Source organism: Suncus etruscus, chromosome 16 (genome assembly GCF_024139225.1).
Source record: "Suncus etruscus isolate mSunEtr1 chromosome 16, mSunEtr1.pri.cur, whole genome shotgun sequence".
NCBI classification, from domain to species: Eukaryota; Metazoa; Chordata; class Mammalia; order Eulipotyphla; family Soricidae; genus Suncus; species Suncus etruscus.
In genome coordinates this window covers 20,342,514-20,357,905 of record NC_064863.1, presented here as the reverse complement: position 1 = coordinate 20,357,905, position 15,392 = coordinate 20,342,514, and the positions used below count along the sequence as shown (strand labels likewise).

Below are 15,392 nucleotides of genomic sequence, written 5' to 3'. Positions count from 1 at the left end.
GACAGTCTTCCAAAGGTAGTATACTAGTACAGAGGATGAAAGTGAACTCAGCATGCATGCAATGCTACAGAAAGGGGCTGTGGTAGAAAACTTGAGAAGAGAGTCAAAAGTCAAAAGGAAATAGATATAGAGCCACAGAGACAGTAGGATCTTGGTGTTTGTATTGTGTCCTTGATTAACTACTTCCTCGTTGTTATTTTAACTGTAACTCCTCCCAGTGTCGATTTTTTTTTTGGTGATGGCACTGCTAACAGCTACTCATAGTTCTGAGATCAATTGCTTTATAATTTGTATATATATCTCACAGACTAATTCATAATTCCTATCTACTTTTTTTTTTGGTTTTTGGGCCACACCCTGTGACGCTCAGGGGTTACTCCTGGCTATGCGCTCAGAAGTTGCTTCTGGCTTCTTGGGGGACCATATGGGACGCCGGGGATCGAACCGCGGTCCGTCCTAGGCTAGCGCAGGCAAGGCAGGCACCTTACCTCCAGCGCCACCGCCCGGCCCCTCCTATCTACTCTTGCCACTACCGACAATGTTGGTATATTTACCCTTTAAGAAAATACAGACTTTTGGGGCCCGAGAGATAGCACAGCGATAGGGCGTTTGCCTTGCATGCAGCTAACCCAGGAGGGACCCATTTCAATTACCAGGCTTCCCATATGGTGACCCCTGTGCACCTCTGTGTGTGGCCCAAAACCCAATCAATAAATAAAGTTAAAGAAAACACTGACTTTTATTACTAATTAAGTCAGTTTATTTTTCTTATATTTTTGGTTTTGGGACCATACCTGACAGTGCTCTGGTAGGCTCTGGGACCATACAGGATGTTGTGGATTGATTGAACCCAACTTAGCTTCATGCAAGGCAAGTGCACTGAAACTATTCTTTTAAAGTTAAGTTTGAGCAGGAACAAAAAGTGGTAGGTAGGACATTTTCCTTATATACATCTGACCTGAGTTATATCCCTGGCATCTACTTATGGTCCCCTGAGCACTGCTTAGTATGACCCCCTCTCCCAAATGTTCTTTTTTTTTTTTTGTACATAGAAATTACTGTTATTAACCTAAACTTAGAATTCTTCTGGCTATTGTTAATTCATGGAAAACTAATTTTCTAAATATCTGCATATTTGATAACATTTTTGTATTTGTACCAAGAAATTCTAAGGTATTAGAAGATTCCATTTGATTGTGCATTTTAGTGTCCCATAAATTCTGTTGTGAGGATAGTAGGCACAGCAGCATAGTTGGCTGTCTCTTTCAGAACTTGTGAAGAACAGTACATTGTGAAAAAGTGTAGCTGCCCCCTTTATCTTTGCTAATTTCTTAGGTTTGGGAATTATTTTTGTTTCTACTTTGCTTGATGGTTTAGTTAGTTCTGATGGTGTTCATCGTTTATTTCTGGCTCTGTGCTTAAGGGTCACTCCTGGAGGGCTCATCACTGGGTTGCGATCTATTTGTAAGGTAAATGCCCTCCTTGCTGTACTATTACTCCAACCCCATTCTTTTTTTTGTTTTGTTTTGTTTTGTTTTGGGGCCACACCCAGGGGTTACTCCTGGCTGTCTGCTCAGAAATAGCTCCTGACAGGCACCGGGGATTCGAACTAACCACCTTTGGTCCTGGATTGGCTGCTTGCAAGGCAAACGCTGCTGTGCTATCTCTCCGGGGCGGGGGGGGGGGGTTAGAATATTAGTTAGTCCCCTGGGTTAGCTGCATGCAAGGCAAACGCCCTATCGCTGTGCTATTTCTCGGGCCCCAAAAGTCTGTATTTTCTTAAAGGGTAAATATACCAACATTGTCGGTAGTGGCAAGAGTAGATAGGATGGGCCGGGTGGTGGCGCTGGAGGTAAGGTGCCTGCCTTGCCTGCGCTAGCCTAGGACGGACCGCGGTTCGATCCCCCAGCATCCCATATGGTCCCCCAATTAGGGGGTTAGAATCTTAGAATAGATTCATCCTTATTAAAAAGAGGCAAATAATAGTTCTGTTCATCTAATTTACAATATGATCTTCCCTGTGCAGCATGTTTTCCTTTCCCAGAAAAATTTGTAAAAGGATGCTTATTTATACTAGCTTTTTGCCCTTTTCGGGGGCGGCACACTTTTGGTGCTCAGGTTACTCCTTGGCTTTGCATTCAGGAATCAATCTCAAATCAAACCCTAGTTGGCCACTTAATACTATTGAGATGTTGAAAGCTTGAAGAAAACAAACAAACAAAGAAAAGACCAAAATGATGTTGGATTTTTAAAATGAATTTTAAAGATATTTTCAAATTAGTCTCAGACTCATCAATTTCCTGGTCTTTTTCCTATTTTAATTACCTGAAATAGGGATGAGTTCTAAAAGTCAGTGAAGGTCTTAATATATAGGCTTGTGGTACTTCGGTGCTTATATTGCCTGGGAAGGTTTGAGTTTGATCATGTAGTACATACTGTCATTTTAAATAAAGTATGTGCTTTGTTGGAACTATATGTGATACATTTGCCATTTAAAATGGTTTCAAAAAGCTGTGTTGAATCGACTGCTTGAACACCTAGCCAGCAGGGTGTAAACTTGATAGAATGTAAGCAGATAGTAATGCTTGTTGGTAGAGTGAAGCGATTTTTGTCCTTACAAAGCAACAGAAGAACTTTGTTGAATCTAATAAGGAAGTTAACCTGTAAGTAGAGAAATATATTGTTGTTTTACTGAGATATTATGTGCCTATCATATCAGCAATACTATCTGAAGGCAGGAGACATTACCAAATGTCTTCAAATAAATTAAAAAATGTTTCAGTGTAGCTGATTTATGCACTGTTAAGGCACTGAGTCATAGTTTAATTGGTACTTTTTTTCATGTTCCTAAGGATATTATCGTATAGGTAATATCTGTTCTAGAAATGTGATTGTGTCTACTGAAAAAGTAATAAATAAGCAAAAATACATAAAGATGAATTTGCCCAAAGTCTTGCTAAATTTAGACTTAAGATCAGAAAGATGATACTTTTCTGTTGTACACTTATTTGTACTTAAGTTAACCGAATTGCTCTAACAGATGACAGTATAAAAATGGCACGTTGGTTCTTCAAAAAAAAAATACAGTCAAAAAAGTGATGTGAAATTATGACTTTAAATTTTATGTGGCTCTTTATATCTATAAATGCAATGTTCATATTTAACTGAATGAGCATTGTCTGCATTTGCAGGCCAACCTCTGTTTTTGTTCAGGTGCCATATCTCCATAGTTTATATCAGTGACAGTAGCACTCAGTGTTGCACAGATGGCGGGCCTATGCATCCATTTTGCAAATTTGATCGCATGTATTCCATATTAGGTGTCTTTTCTTTGTTTTGGGGCCACACCCAGCAATGCTCTGGTTGAGCCTGGCTCTGCACTTGGAACTATCTGGCAGTGCTTGAGAGAATCACATATAATGCCAGGGATTGAGTCCTGTTTGATCACATTGGCTCCAACTATCTTCCCTAGTAAATCTTTTTTTGGGGGAGGGGTCAAACCTAGCAGCGCTGGCGGGGGTGGGGGGGGGTGGGGGTAGGGTTTTACTCTTGGCTCTCTACTCAGAAGTAGCTCCTGGCAGGCTTGGGGGACTGTATGGGATGCTGGGACTCTAACCACTGCCCTATTGCACGCAAGACAAATGCCCTACCTCCAGGCTATCTCTCCGGCCCTTTTCTAGTTTAATCTTACTTGGTTTTATTCTCATTTGAGTGTACTGATAAACAAATCCTTTACTGTCATTTACCTTTTCTCCTTGTCATATATAAGCATTTCTTAGAGTGCTAAATGTATCCCTCACTTCCGAAATTATAATTCGTTGTACCACACCAGGTAGTTCTCAAATTTTGTTCTTGGCACAGTGGTTTCCCAGCCCTAATTGGGAGTCACACACCAAGCATGCAATCCTTTGAGATATCCTTTGAGATCCTTTTGATGTCTTTTGAGATATCTTCTACCCCATGTATACTTATTGTGCTTCTTATAGCCCTACGTTAAGTGGGGAGAATTATTAAGACCATGAATCAGATGTTTTCAGGCTTACTTGGCTTCATGCTCCCACTTCCAGAAAAATAACCTAGCACTTTCCCTTAACTCGACTTTCTTCGGTTAGGGTATGCTGCTTTAAAGAAATGTACAATTGCCTGTGGAACATAATGATATGAGACAGCTTTAAGTGGTTTCTTCTAGTTTTGCAGATCGAATGAATAATTGAATGAATACTTGTATTTTGTAAATTTCCTTTAAAAAAGTTGTGAGGGGGGCCGGCACAGTGGTAGGGCATTTGCCTTGCACACAGCTGACCCAGGACAGATCTCATTCGATCCCCTAGCGTCCTATATGGTCCCTCAAGCCAGGAGCGATTTCTGAGTAACACCTGAGCATCACTGGGTGTGTCCCAAAAACAAAAAGTCGTGAGTACTTGTCCATAGCGGACTTATTTCACTTTCCTTAGTATCTTACTATTGACTCATACTAGCAAGACTTAATGCTGTATAGCTTGTTTGCTACATATTCAGTTTTTCTTAATGCTAATTTTGCAGTTGATTATGAAACAATACAGTACATTTGGTTTATTCAAATTTAATTTTGACTTAAGTGATGTCACTGAGTTTCATTTTTATGTTATGAAGTTCTGTTTTACCTGCTCTAAATAAACATTCACCAGCATGTACTTTGTAAATACAGATATATGACTGATGGGATGTTACTTCGTGAAGCTATGAATGATCCACTCCTGGAGCGTTATGGTGTAATAATTCTTGATGAGGCTCATGAAAGAACTTTGGCTACAGATATTCTCATGGGTGTCTTGAAGGAAGTTGTAAGGCAGAGATCAGATCTAAAGGTGAAGTAATTTTTTCTTTATTTATAGTACCTAAGATGTCTGATGTGTATATATATATATACATATTATTAAAAATGGCAATTCTGATTAATTTTTGCCAACTGTTTAAAACAAAGATAAAGGAGCCAACCAATAAATATGTAGTGGTTTCTCTTTTTTTTTCTTACATACTGTTGTGTCTTGATCTTGGGACTTTTAAGTATATTGAATAAAGTACTTTAAACCAAAATATTTTCCTACATTCTTTAGATTTTGGGTTACACCTTGTTGTGCTCAGAGGTTCCCCCTGGCTCTGCACTCAGGAATCACTACGGGCAGGCTAAGGGGTTCCATATGAGATACCTGGGATGGAACCCAGGTTGGCCTTATGCAAAAGCAAATGGTCCATTGTGTCATCCCTCTGGTTCCATCTTTTTTTTGTTTGTTTTTGGGCCACACCTGGCGGTGTTCAGGTGTTACTCCTGGCTGTCTGCTCAGAAATAGCTCCTGGCAGGCACGGAGGGGGGGCGGGGAACGGGAAGGGACGGGATGGGACCATATGGGACACCAGGATTCGAACCAACCACCTTTAGTCCTGGATCGGCTACTTGCAAGACAAACACCGCTGTGCTATCTCTCCGGGCCCCTCCATCTTTTTTTTTTTAAAAAAAAGCTTTTGTCTTTTTTTGTCTTTCTGGCTCTGTGCTCAGGGAATGTTTTCCTGTTGGAAAGTGCCTTACTTCAGTAACTGCATTCTCTCCAGCCTCCTCTAGTTCATCTAGTTTTTTTTCATGGTGTTTTTGTAACTATGAAAGGAATTCTTAATTTTTGGTGCTGGAAATGGAAAAATATAAACCCAGGACAAACCTCTCTCTAGAAGTGTATTTTATTACCTAGTATGTTCATTTTATTTTTATTTTTATTTTTACAGTAATATTGTGATAAGGACAAAACTGACTGGTTTTGTTGTATTTGTTTTGATGGTGATGGTTTTGTATTTTGGGTCCACACCTAGTGATGCTCAGGGTTTAATCCTAACTGTACTCAGAATTGCTCCTGGAGGAGCTCAGGGGACCATATGGGACTGGGAGTCAAGCATGATTTGCCTGTTTACAAGGCAAACGCCCCATAATACAATCACTGTGCTATGTCTACGGCCCCTAACTGGATACTTTCTGAAATTTTGTGGAGTCTCCCTTTTTGCATTGTTTATTGTCCATCAGAATTCACATTAAATTCTTAATTTGATATTTGTGTTTTAAAGGGAGTATATGCAGGTCTTGTATGGTTTTGCTTGAAAAATAATTGTTTTTAAGTTATATTTGAAGAACTTCTGAAATATTGAGTGCTTGAAATTTGTGTACTTTTTTTGTTTGTTTTTGGTTTTTGGGCCACACCCGGCGTTGCTCAGGGGTTATTCCTGGCTATCTACTCAGAAATGGCTCCTGGCAGGCACGGGGGACCCTATGGGACGCCGGGATTCGAACCAACCACCTTAGGTCCTGGATCGGCTGCTTGCAAGGCAAACGCCGCTGTGCTATCTCTCCGGCCCCGAAATTTGTGTACTTTTGAAATACTTTTGAAGTATTGTAAAATTTGAATTACTGGGATTTAGTTTATTTAGGGGCGCACAAAGCATTACTTCTGTCTGGTTCGGGTATTATATGGAATACCAGAGATTGAACCTGCATTGCCCTTATACAAGGAAAAATTGTCCTGCCTGCTGGATTATCATTCCAGCCCATTTTTTAAATTTACGATTTGTACGAAGAGTTTTAGGCAGCTTTATCTCACACACATATTATACATAATAGTAAACATTGTACTTGTATTTAAGAGTACATATGAACTCATGATGACAGTCAATAATGTAATGCTTTCTCTTTAGGTTATAGTTATGAGTGCTACTCTGGATGCAGGAAAATTTCAGATTTACTTCGATAATTGTCCTCTGTTAACTATTCCTGGACGTACACATCCTGTTGAGATCTTTTATACTCCTGAACCAGAGAGAGATTATCTTGAAGCAGCAATTCGAACAGTGATCCAGATCCACATGTGTGAAGAGGAGGAGGGTGATCTACTTCTCTTCTTAACTGGTCAAGAGGTATTGTATTACTATTTGCTTGCTTTGTCTAGTTTTAAGTTATGGAATTTGGTGTAAGGTACCACTCTTACTCCAGTGTTTTTTAAAAAGGGTTTCAGATCATATTTGTTTATGACATTTTTAGTGCTTTTTTTTTTAATAATCCTGAGAGCCTTTTTATGTTATTACAGTTTGTGTTCTAGTTATCTTAATTAAAATAAGACTTTTATGGTCTTCTGATTATAGTCTCATCTTTGAAGAGCTGGCATGTTGGTATGCAGTTTTTTTTTTTTTTGGTTTTGGGGCCACACCCGGCGATGCTCTGGGGTTACTCCTGGCTGTCTGCTCAGAAATAGCTCCTGGCAGGCACGGGGGACCATATGGGACACCGGGATTTGAACCAACCACCTTTGGTCCTGCATTGGCTGCTTGCAAGGCAAAAGCCGCTGTGCTATCTCTCCGGGTCCGGTATGCAGTTTTTTTGATGCATAAAATTAATTATTTGTTTGTTTTTGTTTTTGAGTCACACCCAGCAGCACTCGGGCTTCTCCTGGGTCTATGCTCAGAAATCACCCCTGGCAGGCTCGGGGAATCATATGGGATGCCTGGATTCGAACCACCATCCTTCTGCATGCAAGGCAAACAGCTTACCGCTGTGCTATCTCTCCGACCAGATGCATACATTGAAATTGCAGTTGCTATATAACCTGGTCATCAAGAGTCTTGGGTGTTTGAGTGAGCTGAGGTAATTTAGGTATCTACTCCCAGTCATGCTTATTTATGTTTGTACTCAGTGAAGATTGGAAGGAATCAATGATGTACCTTGATAGAAATTTTCCCTGTTTTTTGGTATGGAGCTATAATACAGCAAGTAGGAAGGTTGCTGTGCTTGCAGCCAACTTGAGTTTGATCCCCAGTTGCTAGGTATGGCCATAATCAAAACAAAAATTGTCCAGATACACAGTAGGTGAAAACATCCAAATTACCAGTAGATGATGAGATTTTTTTAGATGTGCTTTGAAATTGATATGTTAGTGGCAAAGGAAGTATAAGAAGTTACCTAACAAGTAGTTTTGGGTATGTCCCTCTCATTAAGGAGCTCTCAACATCATTAGGGTACCAGTGCTTTACACAAAAACATTTTAAAGAAGACAAACATAGAAGAGCAACATAAAAGTTTCTTGAGGACCAGAAAGACTAAGACCCAAAAAAAGGGATTACTGAGCACAAAATACTTAATCATCTTAACATACTCTTTTTTTTTTTTTTTTTTTTTTTTTTTTTGGTTTTTGGGTCACACCCGGCTGTGCTCAGGGGTTACTCCTGGCTATCTGCTCAGAAATAGCTCCTGGCAGGCATGGGGGACCATATGGGACACCGGGATTCGAACCAATCACCTTATTAGGTCCTGGATCGCCTGCTTGCAAGGCAAACGCCGCTGAGCTATCTCTCTGGGCCCTTAACATACTCTTAATACCCTTTGTAGTAACGTGTGGAGAGCATATGATGTATCCATAGTAATAGTGTAATAGTTTTAGGAAGCATTTTACTAACCAAAAGGAAGTCTGAAGCTCTGGACCAAGTCTCCATCATAGTTCCAATACCAGAATTGTCAGCTTGATGATACGGTGGTAGTATCAACAGTATATCCTTACTCTATTAGAAATGCGACTAATGAAAGATAGTACTAAAAGTACACTTAGCATAATTTCTGTTAAAGACTATTCTTGGGATCGGGAGAGAGAGAGTGGTAGGGCGTTTGCCTTTCATGTGGCCGACCCAGAACAGACTTGGGTTCGATTCCTGGCATCCTCTGTAGTTCCCCGAGCCTGGCAGGCGTGATTTCTGAGTGTAGAGCCAGGAGTAACCCCAGAGAGCCGTCATTGTGCCTCTCCCATTGCTATTCTTGCCATTTTTACATAAAACATGCATCATGTAGAGATGCTATATAAATGCAAACCCTAAAATTATTTGTGTGTGTTTACCATAAAATACCTGACTTTTGCTCCAGAACACTTTTGGTTAAAGGTTGGGCTATGTATTGCTTGCCAACGGGAGGATGATCTGTGAAAGCAGGCACTTGGCCCTGTTTTACACTTCCTGAAGCAGGTGAAGTTTCAAAATAAAATATAGAAATCTGTGTTTAGAACAGACTTAAGACAGGTTTTTATGTTCTCTTCTAAGAGTTTGTTGCTCCAGAGATGTTTAGCCAATATAATGTCCATAGCACATCAGTAAAAACAAACCCTAAGCAGCGTTGTGGAAATTAGCCTACTATGCTAATATCAAAATGAAACCTACAGTGTACCTACCAGCCTGAACTAGCCACAAGGAACAAACTAGATTCTTTGTGATTGACCTCTTTTTATTTGGTGACCTCAGCCTGCTGGCTGTGTGCTCAACTCACTTCTGGCAGGCTCTGGGAATCATATGGGACAATGAAAATAAGACTCAGGCCAGTTAGCTGCTGTATTATCTCTCTGGCCTGAATAATTTTTCCTAATCTTTCTGCTTTGCTAATGTTTTATTGTTGTCCTCCATTGACCTTATTTTCTTTTTTGTTAAGTTAGATTTTTTTAAAACATTATAGGCTGACGAATGCCTTGCTTTAATTATACTGTGGCATTTTAGAATGTTTATTAGCATTTTTGATCTGTACCCATTAAAGTAAAAATCTCCCATAGATGTGAAAACCAAAAGGAAAGAAAACGCTTGCATATTTTTTTAGCTGTAGCTTGGTGTGGTTTGGAGTCAGGAGTTAACGGGATTTTGCTTTATTTATTGGTTCCTGAAATTGAACCCAGAGCTTCACCATACAGGGAGCTTTAACCCTGGTCAGAATCATGCTTGGGAATGTGAGAAGGACTTGTATTCAGTTTTATAAATTTAATACCACTGGGAAAATTTTAAGAATGCCAAGTGGGGGCTGGAGAGATAGCATGGTGGTAAGGCAATTTGCCTTGCGTGCAGAAGGACAGTGGTTCAAATCCCAGCATCCTATATGGTCCCCCGAACCTGCCAGGAGTAACCCCCTGAGCGCTGCCATAAAAAAACAAACAAAAAAGAATACCAAATGCTTTTTAAATTGCATATAAATAGTAAAACAACTACTGTTGAGTGATGATGATGCCATTGATAGTTTTGGCCATTTTATATCTAATTTCACTTTAAAGTGCATAGTGTTTTTAGTCTTTGTTTATTTGGGTTGGTGGTCTGTTTGGAGCATGTGCTCTACCCCTGTGTGCAATTTCCCAATCTTCTTAGTATGTCTTCTTGAGTGATTTTTAAATAACCATAGCACTAAAAATACCAAGTATATTAGAATTATATCAGAAATAGCAGAAGGCCTTTTGTGCACCTTACAGGCTTTTATATGTATTAACTTGTTTTGCTTAGGGACCACACCTAGCGATGCTCTGGTTACTTCCTGAATATTCACTCTGGGATTGCTCCTCACTATGGGGGACCATATAGGATGCCGGGGATCAAGCCTCTGTCTCCCAATTGCAAGGCAAATGCCTTATCTCCACTGTACTATAGGGTTTTTTGTTGTTGTTGTTGTTGTTGTTGTTTTTTGTTTTTGAGTCACACCCAGCAGCGCTCAGGGGCTCCTCCTGGCTCTACGATCAGAAATCAATCCTGGCAGGCTCGGGGGACCATATGGGATGCCAGGATTCGAACCACTATCCTTCTGCATGCAAGGCATACACCTTACCTCCATGTTCTCTCCAGCCCCCTGTACTATCATTTTTGTCCCTATCTTAGTTAATGGTGCAGTTGATATTTTAGCAGCTTTATCCTATAGCTGAGGGCAAAAATAGTTTACACCCACATAATTTTTTAGTGCAATGAATATGTGCAATGCTTATAATATGCAATGATTGTATTCAAGACACAATTTACTTTTAGTACTGTATTTTAGAAAAGAGGCTGTTGTACAAATCATGCTTTTACTTGACTTAGAATTAGCAAGAAATTAGCCAGAGAGAAGTTGAGGGAATGCTGACTTTCTCTGATAACACTGTAAATTTTTTTTTTTTTTTTTGCTCTTTAGTATTATTGTTTGCCATACATTCAGTTTTGATCTTTATTTTTCCAAGATGACAAAACAAAGTTATTATTAAAAACAGGTAGAAAATAGGAAGAAAAGTCTACGGCCATACCATCCTGAATGCACCTGATCTCGGAAGCTAAGCAGGGTTGGGCCTGATTAGTACTTGGATGAGAGACCGCCTGGGAATACCGGGTGCTGTAGGCTTTTTTAAAAAAAAAAAAAGAAAAGAAAAGAAAGAAAATAGGAAGAAAAACAAAAAATGGAAGAGAAAGGAAAGAAAACATTCAGTAGCAAGTATATTTGTGAAAATTATTGCATCACCAATGAGCTCATTAAAGCAAAAACAGAAGGTTTAGTAAGCTCTTAAGAAATACAGTAAAATAAAGGGGTGAGAGTGGTAATTGTTGCTGTTTGCGTAGGCCCAGCAAAATATGGGGAAAATAGAAAGCCTTGGCCTAAATACAAAGAGACCTTACTCCTAAAGTATTCTCGCATAAGACCAACGCTGTGGGCCGGGCGGTGGCGCTAAAGGTAAGGTGCCTGTCTTGCCTGCGCTAGCCTTGGACGGACCGCGGTTCGATCCCCTGGCGTCCCATATGGTCCCCCAAGCCAGGAGCAACTTCTGAGCACATAGCCAGGAGTAACCCCTGAGCGTTACCGGGTGTGGCCCAACCCCCCCCCCCAAAAAAAAAAAAAAGACCAACTCTGGACTCCAGGCATACTCGATTGTCCTACCCCTGAGTCATTCTCTGTGATCCCTGTAGAATTTTTTTTTTTCCTGCACAAACACTTGTTGGTGTCAGGTTTCTATAGTTAAGAGATCGTGGTTTCTGTGCATATCCTACTTGGAAGTCAGGATGATGTTACAGCCACATAATTTTTAAGTATATACTAGATAGAGCTACTATCATCATTCATCTCTATATAACTAAGTGTGAGAGTTGGGGACAGTTTTTTCCAGGGAGAAAGAAGTACAAAGTTCTACTAGTTACACTAGTTCTTTTTTTTTTTTTTTTTTTAATTGTTTTTGAGCCATACCCCGTGACACTCAGGGATAACTCCTGGCTATGCGCTCAGAAATCACTTCTGGCTTGGGAGGACTATATGGGATGCTGGAGATCGAACCCAGCTTCGTCCTAGGTCAGCAGTGTATAAGGCAAATACCCTACCTGTGCTATCACGCTACTCTACATATACTACTACACTAGCTCTACATATACATAGGGACTACATTTTACAATAGTTCTAATGGTTCCTTCTGAACCATAACCCTGATCACAGAGTACCCTAACCACCACTTGGTGTGGCTCCGAAACCAAAGGAAAGAAAATTTGTGACACTAAAGTCTTAAAGCAATACTAGTGTTGCTGATAATATCTTTGAAACACTCAATAAGTTTAGCTCTTTTTTTTTTTTTTTTTTTTTTTTTTTTTGGGTCACACCTGCAGGCCTTAGGGTGACTCTGGCTCTACATGCAGAAATTGCTTCTGGCAGGCTAGGGGGACCATATGGGATGCTGGGACTTGAACCATCGTCCTTCTGCATGCAAGGCAGACAGATGTCTTATCTCCATGCTACCTCTCCGGCCCCTAGCCTCCTATTTTTAAGTGGGTTTCAAACCAATTTACTTAAATATATTTATGTCAACTTACAGACCTGAAGCACCTGAAAATGTTATCTCCTTTTCTATTGATAATTATTTTTACAGGGTGGTGTAATGCTGAAGAATAGCAGTTTTGTAGTCTTTCAACTGACTGTATAACGTGTATAACGTATGTTTGATAAAGTTTGGGGAAAATTGTGAATTTTCAAATGGACTATTTTAGGGGCTGAAGCAGTAGCTTTGCATGCTTTGCATGCTCCTCACCCTCATCCCCAGCATTCTATATGGTCCTCCAGCCATCAGGTGTGATTCCTGAACACAGAGCCAGGAGTAACCATTGAGTGTCACTGGGTGTGATCCCCAAAATTAGAATTTTGAACCTTATTTGTATGAAAAAGTAATGATTTATTTTTTCATTCTTTAAAGTTTTTTTTTTTTGTTTGTTTGTTTCCTAGCAAATTGGCTACCCTAGTCCCTAGCACAGCTGCGAATCATGGTTTCTAGCATCCTTTTGCTGGCCATGACGTGGACCATACCGGCAGCGTTTAGGGGTTACTCCTTGCAGGCTCTGGAGACCATATAGAATGCTGGGGATCGGACTTTGGTTGGCTGTGTGCAAAGCAAATACCTAACCTCTGCTATAGATCTAACCCCAAGATCTACTTCTTTAAATATCTGAAATCTTGGTATTTGGTTATTTCTGAAGCTTTACTTTCGGGTAACTCAAATAAAAGTAAAAAAAAAAAAAACCCAGTATACTGTGTATTGGCATGAATTTTATTTATTTATTTATTTATTTATTTATTTATTTATTTATTTATTGGCCACACCCGGCGGTGCTCAGGGGTTACTCCTGGCTGTCTGCTCAGAAATAGCTCCTGGCAGGCACGGGGGACCATATGGGACACTGGGATTCGAACCAACCACCTTAGGTCCTGGATCGGCTGCTTGCAAGGCAAACGCCACTGTGCTATCTCTCTGGGCCCATGAATTTTATTTTTAAAACATTTAGACGCTATTTTAATTTTGTATTTGCATACCAGCAGGGGGCGTTGTAATGTAGTTACAGGCCTGATTCTCTCCCCCTCAAAGCATTTATTTCTTTTGTTCTATTTTTCCAATCAATATGATTCTTTTATTTCTTGTAAAAATTGTGCATCAAAGGGAATTGTTAATACATGGGGTTCTTGCCAGTAATTTTCTTAGTGAAAAGTTTCAGTAATATGCTAGTATGTTTGAAATAGATGGTAAGAAATTTAACTTTGTATTGTGTGGTGTGAAAACATGCAGGTTGAAATAATTTCAAGAAAAATGATTTCATCTGTTAAAAGTTACAGAATTAATAAACCTTTGATAAAGAATAACGAGAAAGGATCTTCATTAAGTACTTTGGGGGCCGTACCCAGTGATGCTCAGGTGTTACTCCTGGCTGGCTATGTGCTCAGAAATTGCTTCTGACTTGGGAACCATATGGGAGTTGGGGATTGAACCGCGGTCTGTCCTATGTCAGCTGAATACAAAGCATACTGCCCTTCCTCTGCACCTATTGTATTTGTTTTTATGTGTAGGGACTGAAGCATTCAAGAGATGCTTGACCACTGAGCTATATCCTTTTCTCCTAGAATTGTTTCTTGCTTTTTGTAATTAGACCAGCTTCCAAGTTATTTATTTTGTATACTTTCAAAATTTGACTGAAATAAATTGAAGTGTTCTTTTACCTCTCCTTAGGGCCTCCATCTACCTGTCATGCATACACTCTCAGTCTTCATTATGTACTTTCTCCCTTTCCCAATTGAATTAAATTCATTGTAATAGTTTGTTAGGGAAATTTCTGAGGATTCTCTTCATAATTTGCTAGCCTATTTCTTACTTTCTGTGTTGATACTATAAAGGTGTTTGTTCTCATTATGCCTAATGAAGCAAATCTTCCATATAATTTCATTAGTGATATGTGACACTAAATTCTTAATTGGCTTGTTTAACATATCTAGCATATCAACTTTTTTTTAGGTTGTGGAAATTCTGAGTGTGGTTAAATTTCAGTTTTAGTATAATTTGTTGAGGACTAATTAGGACACCAAGTTCTAAGAAAAGGAGCATGGGATGCAAATAAGAAAATTAGGTGTTTACTTGAGAAAATACTTTATTTTTTTTAAATTTTTAAATTGTTGGGGCTGGAAAAAATGATTGTACAGTGGGTAATGCAGATGGCCAACCTAGATTTGACCCCAAGACTCATAGGCTCCTTGATCATTGCCAGGTATGGTTCCAAATTGAATTGAAAAGAAAAGACACGGAACTAGAATTTTGAAGAAATACTTTGTAATGCTCTATTGTGTATTTTTTATTTTTTAGGAAATTGATGAAGCCTGTAAGAGAATAAAGCGCGAGGTTGATGATTTGGGCCCTGAAGTTGGTGACATTAAAATCATTCCATTGTACTCTACACTTCCACCTCAGCAGCAACAACGAATTTTTGAGCCACCACCTCCAAAAAAACAGAATGGAGCAATCGGAAGAAAGGTAGCATCTAAATGTTCTTAAACATTTTAATAATGCTGAAAGAATTGTCTATGGTTCCTCAAACATGTGAATTATATATAAGGTACTTAGTTAGAGATTTTAAAAGTAAAGTAAAAAATGCATAGCTCGATGGAGTTTACTCTGACTTGAAATTTTGCATTTGCGTTCCCCTATGAATTTCTCCTGATCAAGGAGGTAGGTTTGGTGATTCTAGAAGATGAACTGAACTTCTATCAAGACTGGGCTCATGAAAGGAGGGACTATGACAGTGGTGATAGGTCAAAGTGGGCCCAAGTGGAG

The 15,392-nt window shown here is 39.5% G+C and overlaps 1 protein-coding gene and 1 pseudogene across 1 annotated transcript in view; both read left to right on the top strand.

Moving 5' to 3' along the window:
• The window catches only part of DHX15 (DEAH-box helicase 15), a 60,521-nt gene that overhangs the window by 19,306 nt on the left and 25,823 nt on the right, over nt 1-15,392 (top strand). Inside the window, exons 4-6 of the mRNA XM_049789995.1 lie at nt 4,688-4,847; nt 6,715-6,933; nt 14,925-15,092. Of these exons, the coding sequence (XP_049645952.1) occupies nt 4,688-4,847; nt 6,715-6,933; nt 14,925-15,092 (547 nt within the window). The remainder of the gene's footprint in view (nt 1-4,687; nt 4,848-6,714; nt 6,934-14,924; nt 15,093-15,392) is intronic.
• LOC126032804 (uncharacterized) lies at nt 11,062-11,170 on the top strand (annotated as a pseudogene).